Below are 21,141 nucleotides of genomic sequence, written 5' to 3' on the forward strand. Positions count from 1 at the left end.
TCACAAGAGGAGGGACTCTATAGACCCTGGATTTGAACTTGCTTGCCATACTGGTTAGGCGGCTTCAAACAGGAATAACTGACACAGGGTGGGGCAAAAGTAGGTTGGCAGGTTTATATGGAAAATAATACAATAATTAATAAATAATGACACAAGACTCAAGTCTGTGTTCTGCATGCTCACAACTGTACGTTGACTCCTGCTCTAAGTGACCTCCAGCCGGAGTAGCTGGTGCAAGTCCCCACGCAGCAGTCATTTCTTGACTCCTTCCTTTCCCTTTTCAAGTAGTTTGCTCATGTAGAATGCTAGCCTTGAGGCTCACTGCAAAGATGCATAAATGGTCTCCTTCCCCGGATGAACAGAGACAACTGGTTTTTCATAATCAACTTTTGGCAACTACATTCATTTTCTAGTTGTCAGTTTTAATATGGTTTCCTCCCCCTTCTCTTTTTCTCCTAGAGATAAGATTTCAGTTTCCACAGTTGACTGGAGTGCTTACCCTTGCTTTCTTTATTCATAATTGTATTATCACACTCTTAAAGAACAACAAGGACCAAGAAAACAATGTGAGTAATTATCTGAGGAATTGATTTTTGTTACTGGATCGTAATTTTTAAATGTAAACCACAGAAGAGTGGCCAGCACACTTTTACTGTAAGGGCTCAGAGGGCAAATATTTTAGGCTTTGCAGGACATATGATCTTTGTTATATTAACTACCCAAGTCCACTGTTGGGGCACAAAGTGCCATAGAGACTCTGTAAACAAATGGTGGTGGCTGTGTTCCAAGAAAACTTTATCTACCAAAACAAACAATTGGCCAGATTTTCCCATGAGCCATCGTTTGCCAGTAGTGGTGATAACATCTTCCAAAATACTCAAGTGATCTAAAAGACAGGAAAAGGGAAATCAATAACAGATGGCACAAATAGAAAACAAATAGGAAGATAATAGATATGCACCCCATAATGTTGATAATTACATTAAATAAAAATGGTCTAAGTACTGCAATTAGAAGATAGGAATTATCAGACTGATTTAAAAAATAAAACCTAACTGTAAGTTGTCTATTAGAAACTTATTTTAAATATAAAGATATACCATACAGAGAATGAATATGAGGCAGGTAGAGTGGCTTTTTTAGTAGGTAGGTAGACTTCAGAATGAAGAATATTGCCAAAATATAGGGGAGCATTACATAATGATCTTTAGGGATCGATTCATCAAGAAGGCACAATAATCCTAAATGTGTGTGTACCTGATGGCAGAACTCCCAGATAATAAAGCAGCAGTTGTCAAAACTGGAAGGAGAAGTAGACAAATCCACAGTTATAATTGGAGATTCTCTGACCTGTCCCTTAATAACTGAAAGAACAAATAGAAAATAAGTGAGGTTATAGAAAACATGAAAACTCCTTGATCTAATTGGCTTTTATAAAAGTCTTCTCTCAGACAACAGCAGGATGGACACTCATTTCAAATGCACACGGGACATTTACCAAGATAGACCATGTATTGAACAAGTCTCAATAAATTTAAAAGGATTGAAATCATACCAAGTATTTCTTTGACCACAGTGAAGTTAGACATCAATAACAGAAAGAAACTTGGGAAATTGACAAATATGTAGAAGTTAAACAACATATTCTTTAAAAAATACCCATTGGTCAAAAAAGAAATTACTAGAGAAAAATAGAAAATACTTTGACATTACTGAACATGAAGATAAAACATACCAGAACTTATAGAATGCAGCTCTAAAGCAGTGCTTATAGGGAAATTTATAGCTATAAACACCTACATCAAAAAAGAAGAAAGATCTCAATTACCTAACCTTCTATCTTAAGACACTAGAAAAAGAAGAGCAATCTATGCCCAAAGCAGGAAGAAATTAACCAATTACTTGTGGCCTTATCTACAAATTTTAAACTCAGTTTGGTATCTTATTACAATGTAAATAAAAATCATGATGAAGCTCAAATAGAGGTCAATACAATTGTTACTGAAATATGGAGGAAGGAAGCATTCACTGTGCCTGGGGATTCTGAGAAGGCTTGAAGTAATGTTTGGCAGAGTCATTAAGAAGGCAGAAATCTTTCTAAGTGGAAGGGCAAGAATGTAGGTCAAGCTCTTCAATTTTCATCTTTCTGTTACCTGGTAGCATGCATTTGGCATGTTACCTATGAATGGAGGTGGAATTAAGTAAATCTGAATTTTCCAAATTTTCCAACTTGGTGACCTTCAGATTTCATTTTTTTCCTATGAAATAATAGTGTTATTTGATGCTGACCACTCAGGGTTTTAATCATAATTAAATATTACAAAGTAGGAGAAGTGTTTAACGTGATCTGGCATATAATAGGGGCTAGACCTGTTTGGCTTTCTCTGCGCCTCATACCCTTTCTGTCCTGACATTTACAGACTGGATCTTTGTTAACAGAGAGACTGTCTCCCCTCAGATTCTTTCCGGGGCCTTTAAATTTGTTTACACTGAGAACACATTAATTCTTCCCCCAGGATTTCTTCCTGTGGTATTAGTAAGTTAGACACGCCCAGGAAAATGCATAACTGAACCCATCAGTTCTGCCTTTCTCTCTTCCCTCACTGCTGCTCTAGGTTTTAATGTTGAACCTGGCTTTTCACGAGGTTTCACAGTCAATAAGAAAGCCACGTGTAAAACGTTGTTTCATTGTTTTACAGGAACTGTGAGCCAGTCTTTGTTAAAGTGCTCACTCTCCCTCACACAGCCTCACACAAAGGCTGTGAGGAGGGAAGTCTTCAGTGTCCATGTCTAGGAAGAGGTTTCTCTATTGAACTGTCTCTTATTATTTGACAAGAGGGTCAAGTAACTCTTCTTGGTTCTGATTTTGCTGTGTTACTTGAAAAACTCCAGGATTAAATTCTCTCATCATTTGCTGCAACTTTTCTTAGGCAAAATGTATTTTTAGAGATTTTATTTCTCCTCCCACTTTAGATTTTGTTTTCTCTTGGAAATGTTTTGTCTTTTTGTACTTGTACTTACGTCTTTTGAAAAAAAAAATAGGAAAGAAAATCTTATCCTAGTGTTGAGTTTTACAAGTTCTTTATAAATTTTGGTTATTAACCCCTTATCAGACGTATTGTCAAATATGTTCTCCCATTGTGTAGTTTGTCTTTTTATTCTGTTCTTGTTGTCTTTAGCTGTGCAAAAGCTTTTTAGTTTGATATAGTCCCATTTGTTTATCCTGTCTTTTATTTCACTTCCCCGTGGAGATAAATCAGCAAATATATTGCTCCGAGAGATGTTCGAGAGCTTACTGCCTATGTTTTCTTCTAAGATGCTTATGGTTTCACGGCCTACATTTAAGTCTTTTATCCATTTTGAGTTTATTTTTGTGAGTGGTGTAAGCTGGTGATCTAGTTTCATTTTTTTGCAGGTAGCTGTCCAATTTTCCCAACACCATTTGTTAAAGAGGCTGTCTTTACTCCATTGTATTTCCTTACCTCCTTTGTCAAATATCAGTTGTCCATAGAACTGTGGGTTTATTTCTGGGTTCTCTGTTCTGTTCCATTGATCTATGTGCCTGTTCTTATGCCAGTACCAGGCTGTTTTGAGTACAACGGCCTTGTAGTATAACTTGATATCAGGAAGTGTGATACCTCCCACTTTATTCTTCTTTTTTAAGATTGCTGAGGCTATTCGTGTCCTCTTTTGGTTCCATATAAATTTTTGGAATATGTGTTCTATATCTTTGAAGTATGTCATTGGTATTTTAATTGGTATTGCATTGAATTTATAGATTGCTTTGGGTAATATAGACATTTTAATGATGTTTATTCTTCCTAACCATGAGCACGGTATATGCTTCCACTTGTTTGTATCTTCCTTGATTTCTTTTAACAATGCTTTGTAATTTTCCGAGTACAAGTCTTTAGTCTCCTTGGTTAAGTTTACTCCTAGGTACTTTATTTTTTTGGTTGTAATTGTGAAGGGGATTGTTTCCTTAATTTCTCTTTCTGACTGTTCATTGTTGGTGTATAAAAATGCTTCTGATTTCTGAGTATTGATTTTATATCCTGCCACTTTGCTGAATTTATTTATCAGGTCCAGTAGTTTTTTGACTGAGACTTTAGGGTTTTCTATATACAATATCATATCATCTGCAAATAATGATAGTTTTACTTCTCCTTTTCCAACTTGAATGCCTCTTATTTCTTCTTCTTGTCTGATTGCTGTGGCTAGGACTTCCAGAAATGGGCAAAAGAGATAAATAGACACTTCTCCAAAGAGGACATACAGATGGCCAATAGGCATATGAAAAAATGCTCAACATCATTAATCATTAGAGAAATGCAAATTAAAACCACAATGAGATATCACCTCACACCAGTCAGAATGGCGCTTATCAACAAAACAACACAGAATAAGTGCTGGCGAGGATGTGGAGAAAAGGGAACCCTCCTGCACTGCTGGTGGGAATGCAGACTGGTGCAGCCACTGTGGAAAACAGTATGGAGATTCCTCAAAAATCTGAAAATCGAACTGCCCTTTGACCCAGCTATCCCACTTTTAGGAATATACCCCAAGGACACCATAGAACGGCTCGAAAAGGAGAAATGCACCCGCATGTTTGTGGCAGCATTGTTCACAATAGCGAAGATCTGGAAACAGCCCAAGTGTCCGTCAGAGGACGAGTGGATTAAAAAACTTTGGTACATATATACTATGGAATACTACTCAGCCATAAGAAATGATGACATCGGATCATTTACAATAACATGGATGGACCTTGACAACATTATACGGAGTGAAATAAGTAAATCAGAAAAAAAAAAACTAAGATGAATCCATACATAGAAGGGACATAAAACTGAGACTCAGAGACATGAACAAGAATGTGATGGCAACAGGGGCGAGAAGTTGGGGGAGGGGGGAGGGGGTGAAGAAGGAGAGAGGTGTTAGGGAAGGGGAGGGGCACAAAGAAAACCAGATAGAAGGTGACAGAAGACAATTTAACTTTGGGGGAGGGGTATACAGCACAATCAAATGTCAAAATAATCTAGAGATATTTTCTCTCAACATATGTACCCTGATTTATCAATGTCACTGCATTAAATTTAATAAAATAAAATAAAAATCTTATCCTGAGTCAACATTTAGAACTTCGGATAGAGAAGAAAAATTGAGGGTACACTTAATGCCCTTTACCGTTCACCCCTTCCCTGCTCCCTCACAAGTACCCCAGTGGCACATGGCCACTGAAACTGAGCTGTCTCCCCGAGTGTTAGGAAGTATAGGGAGACGTGTGGAAAGTATTTCATCTTCACCGGAAGAGTGCATGTCATTAACAGTGCATACCTTTGTGCCAGCTAAGTAAGCTGCCTATCCTTATCAGCCGTGCTCTTGTGCCAGCTTAGACCAGGTGCCCCAGAATCCCATCTTGTGAAGTAGGATTCTCACGTGCTGGCTCATTCTACCCGTGAGGCACACTTCTCAAACTTCACCACTGGTTTCCTCAGTGACTGAGCAGAGAGCACCTGTATACCTCGGGAGCTGGTCTCATGTCTTTTATCTTAAGCACTCATGTGTGTTTCTATTACTAGAACCCAGGCTTAAAACAATGAGTTAAATTCCAGGCAGCCATCACTTTGCACAGCTCCTGCATACATGAGTGTCAGCCTGGTCTAGTGAGATTACCTCCATGCCCCCAACAACATGGCTCAAATTTTAGCCACCCCAGGATGTGAACTGTGAGTGTTTGCATTAAGTAGCAGCTACTCACCCTTCCATTCACAAATCACTCCATAAATACCAGAGGCAGGTTGTGATTAGTGACACATCACTTCTTTCCAAGTCTGTTGGTAATGGGTCACTGTGCCTGTCACTCACCTTACACAGACTGCAAGGCTCCCAGACGATTTGCTTCCTATGCCCCAGGTGTAAACCCACGTGATATTTTTTAAAAATAGGGACTTAGAAGAGAGAATGGCAAACAGAGGTGAACGTGCAACAACAGGAGAATAAACAATGATAGCCCTCTAAGTCAGTGGTCCCCAGAGTGGGACAGAAAATGTATCACGTGACTGAGACAAGCGTCAAGAGTGAGTCTTAGACGGATGTAACAGAGGGAATCTGGTCATTTTTAAAAAATAAAACATCATTCAGAATTAAATATAAATAAAATGGAAATAATGTAAGTTTATTTACTCTTTCTCTGCGGATCGGTACCAAATGGCCCATAGACCGGTACCAGTCCGCGGCCCGGGGGTTGGGGACCACTGCTCTAAATGACGTCTGAGTCAGACACAGGCACAGGTGGGAGCCGTGACGGAAGTATCCAACTGTGGGAATGTGGACCCAGCCGCCATTCAAGAGCCTCTTGGTGTGTAGCTGGTGGGGGGCTGCACAGACCCGCCAGCGTGGATGAGCAAGTTGATCGCCATGGAGAGAGAGAAGATGCCCCAGAGCGAGTGACAGAAAGAACCTTCCCGGGGATGGTCACCAGGGGACGAGTCCCAGAAACACGTCACAGCATAAAGAGACAGTGGGAAATGTCAGAAGCTGACTCCAGCGTCAAAGAAACGACCAGGAGAGTTGGCCAAGGCGCTGGAAAACGTCTGCACTACCCCATCATCACACCTGGAGGAGGGGAGGCCCCATCATCTACCCAAAGACACAACACCTCCATTCTCAGTGTTTCTGAAATGTTGTGTTAGCATCCTGAGTAAACCTCAGGGTGACTGTGTTCTTCAGTTTTTGTACATTTGTAGCTGACAGTGACAGAGTGTTTAATGTTTGGAGAAGGCACGGCACAGTCATAATTTTCCCGTTGATCATTGTGATCACACTGCACAGTCATTTTTTTTTAACAACTGACGATCAGTTCACTGAAACAGCCCTGTGAGCATCTGCAGTGGAGACTCCAGCTGCTCGGTGCTGATGGAAGTGGGCCACCCATCTCTGAAGGACGGACCATACAGGTCCACGAGTCACTTGTGGACCATTGTCCAGAACCTTTATCCAGGACCAACTGGCAAGCTTACAGCCTCGGAGCCTTCAGCACCAGGGTCTGCATCAGCTCTGCTCTGGTCCTTTCCCTTGCATGACAAGTGGAGACTCGTTTCCTTTGTGTGTCTGGTCAAGCACACACCTTCTGCAGGGACTTCACACTGCGACTGGTGAGGGTCTCTGTCATCCGTGTCTTTCCTGACCGAGCTGTTCCTGGTGAGACGGACAGCCTCGCGGTGGGGGCAGAGCCTGGGCCCCGCGCAGCTGCGACCACAGCTTCCTCAGAAGGTCCGAGCGTTGTGACCATCCCACATGCCATGCTGTGGGGATGGCCATGCCCCCTGAAGCTCTGAAGTGGAGGTGCCTCTCTGGCCAGAGGGGAAGCCCGTCTGACTCACACCAGTTCAGAAGCTGGACAGTGCCTTTTTCTTCAGTTTCGTGTCTGTATTTAGTGTTACGCCCTGCTTAGTTCTTTAACGACACGCTGAAAGACTTCATGTCTTCATTTACTTACGTTCTGTTTCTCAAGGGTCTGTGTAATTTACGTAACAATACACCGGCACAAGCTTTTCTGTAAATGTTTGGGGTGGTATGTGTGGTCAGTTTCTGGTGTTGTCATGGGTAAATGCCTCGCTGGACAGGACCGCACTGTGAATGGCGTGTGGAGCACATTAGAGCCATATCTGACAAGCAGGGACGTGCCCCAGCCCTTTGTGCCATGGAGTCCGAGGTGACATTCTTCCTGTCACTCCTCTGCGACCAGCCTTGCAGGCCGGTGCTCACGCAGGACGCGGAGTGCGGTCTTTCTTTACGGGTGGGACTCTTAACACATTATTCAGACTATCTGTCATGTGTACCTCTATTTAAATACATATTTTTTACTTGGAGCCTCATTTTCTAAAGATGGGTTTTTCTACCATTTTCAATGAAGTGGGCTTCTCAGGGGCTGTATGTCCTGGCCTCCCACAGGGATGGCTGGTGTCCATGCCGGAGAACAACAAGCCCACAGGGGCGCATGCTCTTCATACTGTTCATAGGTGGCGTGTTCCCCGGGATCGTGCTAAACCTCAGCTGCATTTATACTAAAACAGCACTTCTGGTCCTTGGAGTATTTTCAGATGAAATCAGATATGCAACTAACTCCAGGCCTGGTTCTCTCGAATGTGCATCTGGTCTACTATAAAACAGGGCTTTCTGGTGTTAGTAGTTCTCCTGCGTCTGTATGTGTGCCTCATGTGCCCTTTGTTATCCGTGACCTGTTAGCCCTTTTGTTCTTTTCTTGATTGTTTTTTATTAGGGTCAGGGTTAGCTCTGACACAACGCATAAGAGACTATCAGTTCTCCATCGTTGTAGCTAAGGGCGTGCAATTTGGAGCCAGAAAGACTTTGGTTTGGAAGGTGACTTCACCAGCTGCTCAACTTGGTATCCACCAGCAAGCTCTGGAACCCCACTGCACTGGTGGGCTCCTCTATCCAATGAGGAAAATGATTGTACCCACATTAAATGAGGTAATACCTGCAGCGCCCTTAGAAGCACAAATAATTGTAGCCAACGTCGTTATTAATCTTCTCTGTGTTTCCTGAGCTTCTGCTCTGTGCTGGGGGGTCCTGAGTGATGGAGACATGGAGACCCAGTGTCTGCCTCCAGGGATCTCACTGGCTAGTCAGTGGTGTGGGCCAGCCCAGAGGTACGGTAGTTCAGATACCAACATGCCATGAGAACTGCTAACCTCAGCTGTGTGGGCCCCCGACTTCCATTCTACAAGACTACCTTGTTCTTGACTGGCATTGAGGAGGTTGAGGGGAAACATCATGTTCGGAGGCTGCTCCTCTTTGATAGGAAAATAAGAGTTTCCTGCTTCATTTCTGTTTAACCTGCACAAGCTCATGAGGCCACCGTAGTGGTGACTAAAGCCTGGTCTGAGATGAGCCTAGTGCTTCATGAACTCAAGGGGAGAACTTGGAGCCCCTGGAGGTTTGGTCAGTGTGTCCTCCTCGACCCTAAATGACCAGACGCTCTTTGAGAAGATGGGACCCCACCTGCACCATCCAGGTTCCCAGGTCCCCCACAGGCCAGTCCGTTGCCTAATGGATGTCAACTTAGACCTCCTTTAGGGATGCTCCTAGCCCATTACTGGCTTTTTGACTGAATTTATCAACACTCAAAATGACCACTCTCTGCTGTTGCTGTAGCCCATTGAAGAAGGGAGGGTATCCCCCAAATCATAAATGTTCCCCTAATACCAGAAAATATCCAGTTTTCTGCTTGTGTTATCAAACTAAATCTGAAAAAAATTTTTTATCCTATCTGTGTTTTCTTAGGTTTCAAAGTCATTTGTGTTTAAAATGAAAAACGAGCTGTTTTATGGCTGTCATGAGGCCAGGCTGAACTGTTCGGTCATCACATTAGCGGTGATGGGGACCAGATTGTGTGAGCTGGGCGATCTGTTCTGTTTGGCATCGACAGCTGGCTGCACTGAATGTCCCGGACTCTGCGTGGGAATGGGAGGCTGGGAGGGTGGGGACTGCATGGAAGGGAGCCGGCCCCTTGATTCCGTGTCCTGCATTTTTTGCTGATTCCAGTAATGACATTATGCAGCTGTTTGAGCAGCTGCCTTTTCATTTCCTTGTGTTTACTGTTTAGGTTTATTAAGCTTGTCTTTCATGCCTGCCTACTGTCCACTCTTGAACTAGTTTTCCTTCCTTATTTAATGTATTTTATTGTGTACCAGTCTCTTTTTGGTTAAAGATTTGCTTTGAAGATTTTTAAGTTAATTTACTCAAAGAAAAACATTTTTGTTCTATAGGCCACACTAAAGGGTCCTTATCCTTGCTTTCTTGTCATCTCTGAGCTTTATTATTTCAGTTAAATATTTTATAACTTGGTAAATAAATTACTTCTTTGAAATTAAGCCAGAATCACCTGACTCATGATGGTGCAGTGAATAAAGTGGACGTCGACCTGGAACACTAAAGTCGCCAATTTGAAACCCTGGGCTTGCCTGGTCAAGGCACAGATGGGAGTTGATGCTTCCTGCTCTTCCCCCTGCCCTTCTCTCTCTCTCTCTCTCTAAAATGATTTTTTTTAAAAAAGAAAGAAATTAAGCCAGAATTTCTATCATGCTAAAACACCATTTATGTTAACTTCCTTAAGTCTGCCAATAGGTAGCTTAGGGTGCAGTCTACAGAATGGTAAAAAAAAAAAAATGGTCAATCGGTCAGGTATATGAATTTTGTTTTAATTACTTTCTTTGAACAGCTGGGACGCTAGAAGGTTCATGTATACACACAACACACACACACACAATGCAAAAGATAAATCTCGTAGTTGGCAGTCTCCGTATGCACCCAGTGGAGACAGAATTCTACACGTGTGTTAGTATGGTGACAATGGCCTTCTCTCTTTCCAGGTGAGGGACCTGTCCATTGCCTACATGCTGGTGACACTGACTTATCTCTACATTGGAGTCCTAGTGTTTGCTTCTTTTCCTTCACCACCGTTATCAAAGGACTGCATAGAGCAGGTGAGGGCTGTGTACCCCTCCGTGTGACTATGTACCCCCCGTGAGGATGGTGTACCCCCCATGTGACTGTGTACCCCTCCGTGTGACTGTGTACCCCCCATGTGACTGTACCCCCTGTGAGGATGGTGTATACCCCATGAGGATGGTGTACCCTCCCATGTGACTGTGTACCCCTCTGTGTGACTGTATCCCCCTGTGTGACTGTGTACCCCCCCTGTGAGGACTATGTACCCCCCCATGTGGACTGTGTACCCCCTGTGTGACTGTGTATGCCCCCTCGTGTGATTGTGGTACCTGTGTTCGCGCACAGCAGGCAGGTGACACCAGAGCACAGACTGAGGAACCCTCACCCACTTTCCCTGATCTTGATTCCTCTTCCATTAAATGATGTGATGCAGCTGCCATAGGTTTTTCGATGGGCTCTCTGAGAAAACCTGCCTCGTGCTGTCTGTAACCTGAGACACTCTAACCCAGTGGTCCCCAACCTTTTTTGGGCCACGGACCGGTTTAATGTCAGAAAATATTTCACGGACCGGCCTTTAGGGTGGGATGGATAAATGTATCATGTGACCGAGACAAGCGTCGAGAGTGAGTCTTAGACAGATGTAACAGAAGGAATCTGGTCATTTTTTAAAAAGAAAACATCGTTCAGACTTAAATATAAATAAAATGGAAATAATGTAAGTTATTTATTCTTTCTCTGCGACCGGTACCAAATGGCCCATGGACCCATACCGGTCCATGGCCTGGGGGTTGGGGACCACTGCTCTAACAGATGATTCCTGTCCCCACACAGTGTTTTCTCTTGTGTGGAGAGGGTTGCAGTAGTGGATTTACAAAACCTCCATGGAGGATACACTTGACTCCCCTGTGTTCCAAAGCCCAGCTCTAGAGGTGTCCCAGACCAGTGGTGTCCTGGTTCCCCAGCTCCTGCTGTCACTTACTTTGGTACCACATGGACAGCAGGCAGCAGACAGAGGGAAAGAATAGCATAAACATCTTTTTACTAAAAGGTTGCCATACATGGTAATATTTTCTTTGATTTGACCCATTGTTACGTTAACTTAGGCATAAAACATAGTCCGTAGTTGAATGTGACTGCCGAGCTTCTCACAAAAAAATAACATTTCACGGGTGACTACTTCTGGCCAGAAAGACATCTGTCTGATGGAGAGCAGTGGGTTACACAGTGTGACTCATCACAGACAGATCGTGAAGGTTACTTCAGCATCACAGTGTCCATGGTGTTCTCGTCTTCATAGGAGGAATGGCTTTGAGTTCCTGCTGTTAGGACAGCTTGAAATGTTCTCTTGGTTCCCTTGATTCCAGAAGTTCTTTGGCAACCAGATATTTGCTGAAAATTCCCCCGATGTGAACAACCCCATGGAAAGTTTGCTCCCTTGGGAATAGGAATATCTGTGGTATTTTATTTGAAAAGGGGGGAAAAACAAGTGATTAACTATTTTTTTAGATACTGAATTAAAATATAGAAAAGAATCATGAAAGAAAATAGAAATAAATCCTTTTCTATATAGTGACAGATGGTGAATAATGATACTGAATGATAGGTTAACTCACCTCATTGTATAATCTTGACTTTGAAAGGCTACTGAGCTTCAGAGCTAGTAAGGATGGAATAGCATTCCATTAAATAAGTTATTTGAATATATTCAGACAAATATATGCTTGAACCGTGTAGAGCGTATTGTCTGAAGGACAAGGTTTTTGGGGTTTTTTTGTTCCATGTCAGATCAATTACAGACGGATACTTTTGTAAAATAGAATAAAAATATGGCAATGTCATATTTCTGTAAGGTTTTTTTTTTTTTTTTTTTTTTTTTTTTTGTATTTTTCCAAAGCCAGAAACGGGGAGGCAGTCAGACAGACTCCCACATGCGCCAACCGGGATCCACCCGGCACGCCCACCAGGGGGCAATGCTCTGCCCATCTGGGGCATCGCTCTGTTGCAACCAGAGCCATTCTAGTGCCTGAGGCAGAGGCCACAGAGCCATCCTCAGTGCCTGGGCCAACTTTGCTCCAATGGAGCCTTGGCTGTGGGAAGGGAAGAGAGAGACAGAGAGGAAGGAGAGGGGGAGGGGTGTAGAAGCAGATGGGCGCCTCTCCTGTGTGCCCTGGCCGGGAATCGAACCTGGGACTCCTGCATGCCAGGCCGACGCTCTACCACTGAGCCAACCGGCCAGGGCCGAAAGTTGCTTAAACACCATTAATTTCTGAACTTCATTCACTGAAAAAGAATAGCAAACTGTTCACGGACAGACAGCAGTCCACAAACCATAGTTTGAGTGGCACCTATGTTCAGAATAAGCAGAAGTTGTTTCTGTGTTATCAATGTGTGTGTGTTAGATTTGCTCTTTAACATGACTTCATTATCTTTCTTGGATCAGAACTTTTTAGACAACTTTCCCAGCAGCGACATCCTGTCCTTCATCGCGAGGATCTTCCTGCTGTTCCAGATGATGACCGTGTACCCACTGCTGGGCTACCTGGCTCGGGTCCAGCTGCTGGGCCAAGTCTTCGGCGACGTGTACCCCAGGTGAGGTTCTTCTCTTGACCAAGATGTGTGACAGCCAACAGCTGTGTGGACGGGTCTGCTGAGAGTGTGACGGACCCTCTTGCTGTAAAAATTTCCCTGCTGAGATTGGTTACTAAGGTTAGATCGTTACTGTTCTTTTTCCCTGAAAAACTTTAAAAATAGAAGATACTCCCTCATCCAGACCTATTTAAAGTTCCTTCCTTCTGATAGAGTGATATTAGGTCTGAAGCCAGTTTTATTTATTTTAGAATTTAGTTGCTGTTGTAATCTACACATCGCCAAGAAGCTAGCAATGTGTAGAATCCACATTAGCTAGTGAGAAGCTGCTCTTTTATTTGAATTACTGGTTATTGCTGTATCCTTGTGTATTTATTAACATTTGTGCATTTTTACATAAATGGTCATAGATCATTGGAGGTGAGATACATAGCAAGTTTAAACTCTTTGCTTCTGAAACGGCTGCTGTACTTTTCAGTCTCTTATTGGTGATGGAGGAGTTGTGAGTCTGTGTGGAAATCTGTTCGCACTAGTCACCCTCACCCCAGAGAAATTTCCATAGGCTCCTTCGGGGTTCCCTGAAACTTCCTCGTGGCCCCGGTTAACCCTCCTCTCAGGGTCAGTTCTGCCATAGATTCATCCCAGTGAAAAGCACCAATCCTAACCATTTTATTGGGAATAAATGATCATAAATGAGGAAAACTTTTGGATAAAATTAGAAAAAATGACATTTACAGTAACCAGCCAACAAATGGTCTTCATTAGTTCTTATTTGAAGTGAACAGATACAGTCTGTCCCCCATTAATAAATAGTTATAAATAGTTGTAAATGTGTTGGTTTAAAAACCATACAATTTCAGGAGTCACCAGGCCTCTGGGAACTAGCAGCAGCTACAGTCCTCACCAGACTTGTCTGAAAGAGTGGATTTCAGCGAACATGAGACACTTATTACATTTGTACCCCAGGCTGTGCTTATCTTCACCAAAGTGAAATGCATACAGTGACGTCAGAAAAGGAAAAATTCTAGGTAGATAGCTATGTCTGTTGTCTGCCATTATTTTGCATAATGTGGGCTGTTGGAATGTTTCTTCTTGGAAAAAGCCTGTAATTTCCCTTGTGTTCACATTACACTTCTTCCCCTGCCACCAAGAACACTGTCATTTACCCTCCGGTTACGGGGACTCCACACACTACATACTTTGGGCCATACTTTTTGGTCTTGGGACCCCTTTACACTCTTGGATAAATCTTTAAAGTTTATTGAGGACCCCCGAGGAACTTTATAATTCAAGAATTTAAAAAACCATGAATTTCTTGAAAAAGCAATAATAAAACCATTGCTTGTTAACATAAAAGAACGTTTATGAATAATAACTGTTTCCAAAATAATTTTTGTGTTTTCAAAACTCTTTAAGGTCTGGTTTATAATAATTGGATTCTTTTATCTTCTTCATTCAAACTGTTTTCATATGTTGTTTCATTTAACTATATGAAGAAAATACGCCCCACCTGGTTGGAAAAAGGAGTACTTTTAATAGCCTTTTCAGATAGTTGTGGATAGTCTTCTTTGATATTCTGCCAAACTTTGACAAATAGTATTTCTTTTAAGATTAGTTGAGTCTGAAACTCAGTTACATTAAAACCCATTGGTCTATCTTACACTTTGGATTGTTTATCTATGCATGACTTTGTAACATCATGTTTAGTCAGTCATTCAGAACATATTGGTTCACTGAGTTCTGCGGATCTTCCAAATGCTGACACGCTTCGTTATAAAGCATCAAAACACACGTTTGTTAATACCACCACCAATTTCATTATAAAAGTCTTTAGATATTGGAAAACCTTTGCACTCAGGGTGGCAACTGCAAGCCCTCCAAATTTTTATCATTGGCAACACATACTACTAACCAGTTTTTCTCCTTGAAATGACAAGAATCACTCAATTCATATCAGTATTTGTCTGCCAAATACTCAAGTCAGAAGAACCTGGTCTGCCTTTCGGTAAAAACAGCGTTCTTTGGGGAAAGCATCAGCTTGCCCTGCAGCTACAAGCACTTCCCTCAAGACCACCTGGACCTTCAAGTACACAGCAGAGGTGAACTTACTGTGTACTTCCTGTTGCGTCGCACAGAGCAGTAAAAAGATATGTGTTCCACACGGGAGGTATACTAATAATGTTTACTTCTTCATCAGGGACCATTTCAATACAACTTTTTGTAGAGTGTCTGGCACGGAAGAGCGCAGGATAGCACACATGGCTGCTCCTGCCCTGCCCGTGCTGCGGGCTTTCTGTAGAGCAAGTCATGTCTTGGGTGATTATGAAAATAATTTTTACCTCTAGGACTTCCTGAAAGGGTGCTGGAACGTCTCTGGGGTTTGTGGTTATACTTTGAGAACCACTACTTTGGAAAAGACACAAAGTTGTTTCCTATCATAATACAGAAGTAACAAAGGCCCAGCCAGCCTCTAAGAGCTCAGAAGCCTCTTTAAGGGCTGGAGTCTCAGTGTCTTTGTGATTCATCATGATCGATGACTAACCACTTACTTGTATAATCTTCTTTGTCATCTTTATCTGGGGTTAATTAACCTCCGATAACTTCAGCTCAGAAGTTGCTTTCATGTGTCCGTTTGGCTTTTAAGAATCATATCTTTGGGAAATGGAGTGATTTCTTGATGCTGATTTTGTCTACATCAACTTGTGTCCAAATTGACTCCTAGACCTTGAATTGTTAATTCTATTCATGTAGTTAGTCGATACTCAATTCGTGGTAGACACTGAATTAGCAGTAAGTGGCTGACTCTGAAAAATAAAAACCTGCCCATTCTGCCATTCCCTTAATTTAATTTATCTCATTGTAAAAGTAAAATAAACCCCTTAAAAAGTATTGTAAAATATAGAAACTTTGTTAGATATAGAAGAGAAAAAAGAAATCACCCCAAATCCCAAATCTTAACACAATCTCTGTAGCCTTTTTTAAGTGTATTTCCTCCCAATATTTTTTTTCAAGTGTTCTCAGATTATTTTGTAGAGTAAAAAAATCTAACTAGCTTTTTCCCAAGTAGCCTAGATGGATTTTTTGTTGTTGTTGTTATCTGGGTAAACAAAGGTAAGTATTTTTAATATCATCCATCAAGTAAGTTGTTACTTTGCTATGTATGTATCTAGGATACTTCTGGGGTTTTGTTTTGTTTTTTCATAAATATCTTTAGCAGGGGTCCCCAAACTTTTTACACAAGGGGCCAGTTCACTGTCCCTCAGACGGTTGGAGGGCCGCCACATACAGTGCTCCTCTCACTGACCGCCAGTGAAAGAGGTGCCCCTTCTGGAAGCGCGGCGGGGGGCCAGATAAATGGCCTCAGGGGGCCACATGCGGCCCGCGGGCCGTAGTTTGGGGATGCCTGCCAGTGATAGCTTTCTTCACGAGTTGACTGTTCTCTGAGGGTTTTCCAAACAGAATTATGGATCAGAGTGTGAACTCTGACCCATGTCTCAAGTTGTCCCTGACCGACGGCCCGGCCCGGCCCGGCCCCGACGGGGCTGGTGTGGTGCCTTCTGTTTCTGCCGTGACTTGATTGCCAAGTTGAAGGCATTCTGATTTTGAAGATGTTACTAATGAATCACATTCTCATAGGAATGGTCATAATTGGCCCGTTTCTGTTTTGTTTTGTTTTTTTTTCTTTCCTCCAAACTCTCGGCGACGTCTAGCATTTTCCACGTGCTGATTCTTAATCTCCTGATTGTGGGAGCCGGAGTGACCATGGCCTGCTTCTACCCAAACATCGGAGGGATCATCAGGTACTGCCTGGGGGGGACCGTGCCTGTGCTGCGCCAGCCCCTCCTCTCCTGTTTCTCCTACTGCTTCTGTTTCGGTTTAATGCAATGATGTGAGATTTCAATGTTAAAACCAGTAGCACGCAAGGGGAGCTCCCTGGCACCCATTCCGTGCTTGGCATCTTCCATTCTGCAAATTTCTAACTAGAAGCACCATGATCCCTTAGCTGTGGGCACCTGTTTCTTTTTTTTTTCTTTTTCTCATTATTTTCTGTTGTATTCCTTTCTTCTTACCCAAAACAATCAAAAAGAATTTATGTTTAATCAATAACATATAACTTCTTGGGGCACCTGGGAGGTCTCTTAGATGTCAAGGTTGCATCCCAACATTTTTAACTCATTTCTACTCAGGAACCTAGTTCAGTGTTGGTTGTAGTCAGAAGGAAGAGTGCAGGTGAAAGGTTAGATCCAGGCGGCTCATTCCTCAGAAACACCGTGATGTGTGGAGAAAGCACTGAGTAGACCGGGGGTAGGGCTGCGACCTCCGGTTCTCGTGGACACCGGGGTTTAGGGGGGTCTTCTCTCGGCCTACGGAGAGCAGGGCCAAGCCACAGTTTCTGAAGAACCTTACCGAGGAACGTAGCCAGAAACAAAGTGCTCCCTGAATATAACCTACTCACAAGTTCCTAGTAAACCACTCCCGGGGAGACCGAGGAGGAGGAGGAGAAGGTGCGGGTCCCCGCCAGGCTTGTGGTTAGGTGTCTTTGTTGACATCTTTGACATTTGTGCTGCATGCGGGAGTCCTCGTCTGTCTTCATGGTTAAGCAGGATGCTCGCAGCCCTCCAGAACCCCAGAATGCATCATCAGTTCAGAAAGATCAGAGATAGAAAGCCCATCTGCAGATGTTTCTGAGGAAGTAGCCACACCCCGGAGACTCAGGAACGACAGGGATTTGAGAGAGGAATGAAATCTCTCTGTTGAGCAGATGCCACAAAGATGGACAGGAAACAATATCTTATATTAACTTAGCAAGCAAAATGACTTGAACTCCAGCGCTTTCTGTCAACAGCTTATGAATCAGGTCATTTTGTTACCCCAGACTGGGGGGGAGGGGTTGAATTGTGTGGTCTCGACCTTACTTGTACACCAGGGGAAGCAGAAGGCAAGGGGCTATTTACCCCAAGAGCTTTCTTTTCCTCTTGCAGATACTCGGGAGCCGCCTGTGGCCTGGCCTTTGTGTTTATCTACCCGTCTCTCATCTACATAATTTCTCTGCACCAAGAAGACCGGCTCACATGGCCCACCTTGATCTTCCACGTCCTCATCATCCTCTTGGGCCTGGCCAACCTGGTCGTTCAGTTTTTTATGTGACTCTCCTCCGAACGCTCGCGGCATTCTAAACTTTTACAGTGCTTCCACATAAATTTACTTGTCCATGCCGACGCTGCTGTGCTTCTACATGTCTTCCTAAGGTGACTTGCAAGCAAGAGAAGTGGGGATCACCCACAAGTGATTCTGGTGAGCGTGGGGACAGGGGCAGTAGGAATGGGCCCTCTGTCTCCATCTTTCTTGTCCTCACTCGCCTCTTTGTTCTCCTCGCTGTCCGTTCTGGGGAGCGTGTCCGCCCTCAGGACAAGCAGGCTGGGTTCTGCTTTCAGGCATAAGGCGGGTGGGTGTGCTGTGGCTGCAATAAAGAGTCTCAGGGCGTCACACAGCCGGGCACTGCCAGGGCGTGTCTGTTGAATGTTTCATTGTAGTCACTTTCATTGTCTTACTTGCCAGACCGTTTTTTAGCAGTTTGTCCAAACCTTTACTGTTTAGGACAGTAAGCCAAATACCTCATTTTTTAAAAAGAAATCTCCATGATGGAATTTTTAACAATGTCCTCAAGATCTATATGAAAAAAAAGAGAGAGAGGAAGAAAGGAAAGAGGGAAGAAGGGAGGGAAGGAGGAAAGGAAGGAAGGAAGGAAGAAAGAAAGGAGGGAGGGAGGGAGAGAGAGAGGGAGGGAGAGAGGGAGGGAGGGAGGGAGGGAGGGAGGGAGGGAGGGAGGGAGGGAGGGAGGGAGGGAGGGAGGGAGGGAGGGAGGGAGGGAGGGAGGGAGGAAGGAAGGAAGGAAGGAAGGAAGGAAGGAAGGAAGGAAGGAAGGAAGGAAGGAAGGAAGGAAGGAAGGAAGGAAGGAAGGAAGGAAGGAAGGAAGGAAGGAAGGAAGGAAGGAAGGAAGGAAGGAAGGAAGGAAGGAAGGAAGGAAGGAAGGAAGGAAGGAAGGAAGGAAGGAAGGAAGGAAGGAAGGAAGGAAGGAAGGAAGGAAGGAAGGAAGGAAGGAGTAACCCATAGTCATGAAGTTGATGCAGAATAAATGAACTAATGGAGTTTGTTGCTGTCTGACTGTTCTTTTGTTTCTAATCCAGTACCAGTGACTCAGGTGGGCATTCTGGTCCCCCCAGCCAGATTTTGCATAGGGTCAATTGTGATTGTCCCCCTAAACCTGGGGGGGTGTATTGGGGTGGTGGGGTGTTTTGCTTTTGACATCCCTGGGCATTGTGTAGGATGTTGCCACAGGACCCGTGGGGAAGTGTGTAGGAAGCATGGCCGAGGGTACATGAGGCCCTGCGGAGAGGAGGGAGTGGAGGAGGGAGGTCCCCTTCCCAGTGCGTCCTCTGGGGATAGGGGTGTCATGACTGCAGGGAAGGATTGATGCTGTGCAGGGTGTGACCTCCAGGACGGAGCCGCCCCCACTTCTATAGCTGGCAGGGCAGAGGTTAAATCCCCCAAAGAAAAACTTGGTGGGCCTGACAAAAGAATTAGGGAATCTGAATTCTTGGAATTGACACTCTCCTCTTTTTTGTTCAAACTAAAAGCTAATGCAGAAGCAAAGCCCACGCCTTCCCTATAATACAGTCCCCTTATTCTGCTGAAAAGCCGCCTTTCCCTGATTCCAGGCTCCCACACTTCCCACGTCCCCAGAGGGCGTGTGGATATGTGTCCTTTCCTTTCTGGGAGAAGAGTGGGTGTGACAGCTCTCTGCCCACAATGACCTGGGCCCTCCATCCTGCCCACAGACGCAGCAGTACAGACAGACGCATGGTCCCCAATGCACTTCGGCAAAGCCTTGCTGTGCCAATGCTTGAGCCAACACAAAGGCAAAGAAAATGTACGCTGACTCCTCCCACTAAGACCCAGCCCCCAGATTTAGTCACCATAAGACTGCTGCGTCAGCAGTTTCCTTTTCCACTGAAATATTTTACGCCAGTCTTGGACGTTCTGCGTTTCATCTCTACAGACTGTAGTGTGCATTAGCTAGCATTTGGACTTAGTCACGTTTAGTAATGGAGAGAAAATCTCAGGAGCATTTGTTAGCGGGACCTGCTGTTAGAGGTCAGGGTAATTAGACACTTCTGCGTTAGGTGCCTGGTTCTCTGTTCACCTGTCGGTGGACAGGAGTGTGATGCGTGGAGAAGGCGGGTCTCTTTCTGCTCGGGAGTCGTGCCTCCTTTTGTGGCTTTTGAGTCTTGTTCAGTTAGTGACCTGGAAATCCAAAGCCAGGTCCCTCCTTGACAGATCTGCCAGGCCTACTGCCCCTTACCCCTCATTGCCTCTCTCGTCTCTGAACCCTGCCGAGTTCTCATTGCCTCTCCTTCAGTTATGCTTGAATGTTTGAACACGTGGAAAAATGATTTGATCATATGTTTGCCCATTTAATGATCAAAGCAAATCAGACAATGAATGCATTATTTACTAAACTAGAAAGCAATGTGGACATTGGCTGCTTGTTTTCTTCAAAAGACCTGATAATTTAGAACTTCCAAAATCCTACTTAGACTTCCGCTGAATGACTCTGCCTCCTTTGGTGCTGTGTTTCTGATGTTGTTGCTGCTGTTCTCCCTGTGTCCTTGACCTTGCTCAGAGACTCCTTCTGCAGGTGTGTGTGGCCTGGTTCACACAGTAGTGTGATGAGCTATGAACCCGCTTAGACCCTGCTACAATTAATTTTAGACTTTCTCGACTGTCAGCTCTTTGGATTTTCTAATTAAATTTCACTTTTTGCTCTGATGTGGTAAACTTTAGTTTCTTTGAATTTAGCTTATTTAACACACAACTGAGGACATTATAAAATTAAAAACAGGTTGGTTTTTTGGGGAGTTTTTGAGTTGTTTTTGTTTGTTTGTTTTTTTTTGAGAACTTCCTCAGAATGGTTCTGGGTGAATACTACGTCAGAAAGGACAAAGAAATGTCCTTTGATGTCCGACACCTATGGATGACCATCTGAAGCCAGTTTCATCATCACACCCAAAAATATGC

At 43.7% G+C, this 21,141-nt stretch overlaps 1 protein-coding gene across 2 annotated transcripts in view; it reads left to right on the top strand.

Moving 5' to 3' along the window:
* SLC38A9 (solute carrier family 38 member 9) overlaps window positions 1–18,567 on the top strand; it is a 60,594-nt gene extending 42,027 nt beyond the window's left edge. For both annotated transcript variants that reach the window (XM_066377661.1, XM_066377651.1), the window contains 5 exons: window positions 460–566; window positions 10,398–10,511; window positions 12,917–13,065; window positions 16,773–16,862; window positions 18,045–18,567. In XM_066377661.1, coding sequence (XP_066233758.1) covers window positions 460–566; window positions 10,398–10,511; window positions 12,917–13,065; window positions 16,773–16,862; window positions 18,045–18,210 — 626 coding nt within the window. In that variant the 3' untranslated portion in view covers window positions 18,211–18,567. The remainder of the gene's footprint in view (window positions 1–459; window positions 567–10,397; window positions 10,512–12,916; window positions 13,066–16,772; window positions 16,863–18,044) is intronic.
* The last annotated feature ends 2,574 nt before the right edge of the window (window positions 18,568–21,141 follow it).

Source organism: Saccopteryx leptura, chromosome 1, assembly GCF_036850995.1.
Source record: "Saccopteryx leptura isolate mSacLep1 chromosome 1, mSacLep1_pri_phased_curated, whole genome shotgun sequence".
NCBI lineage: Eukaryota > Metazoa > Chordata > Mammalia > Chiroptera > Emballonuridae > Saccopteryx > Saccopteryx leptura.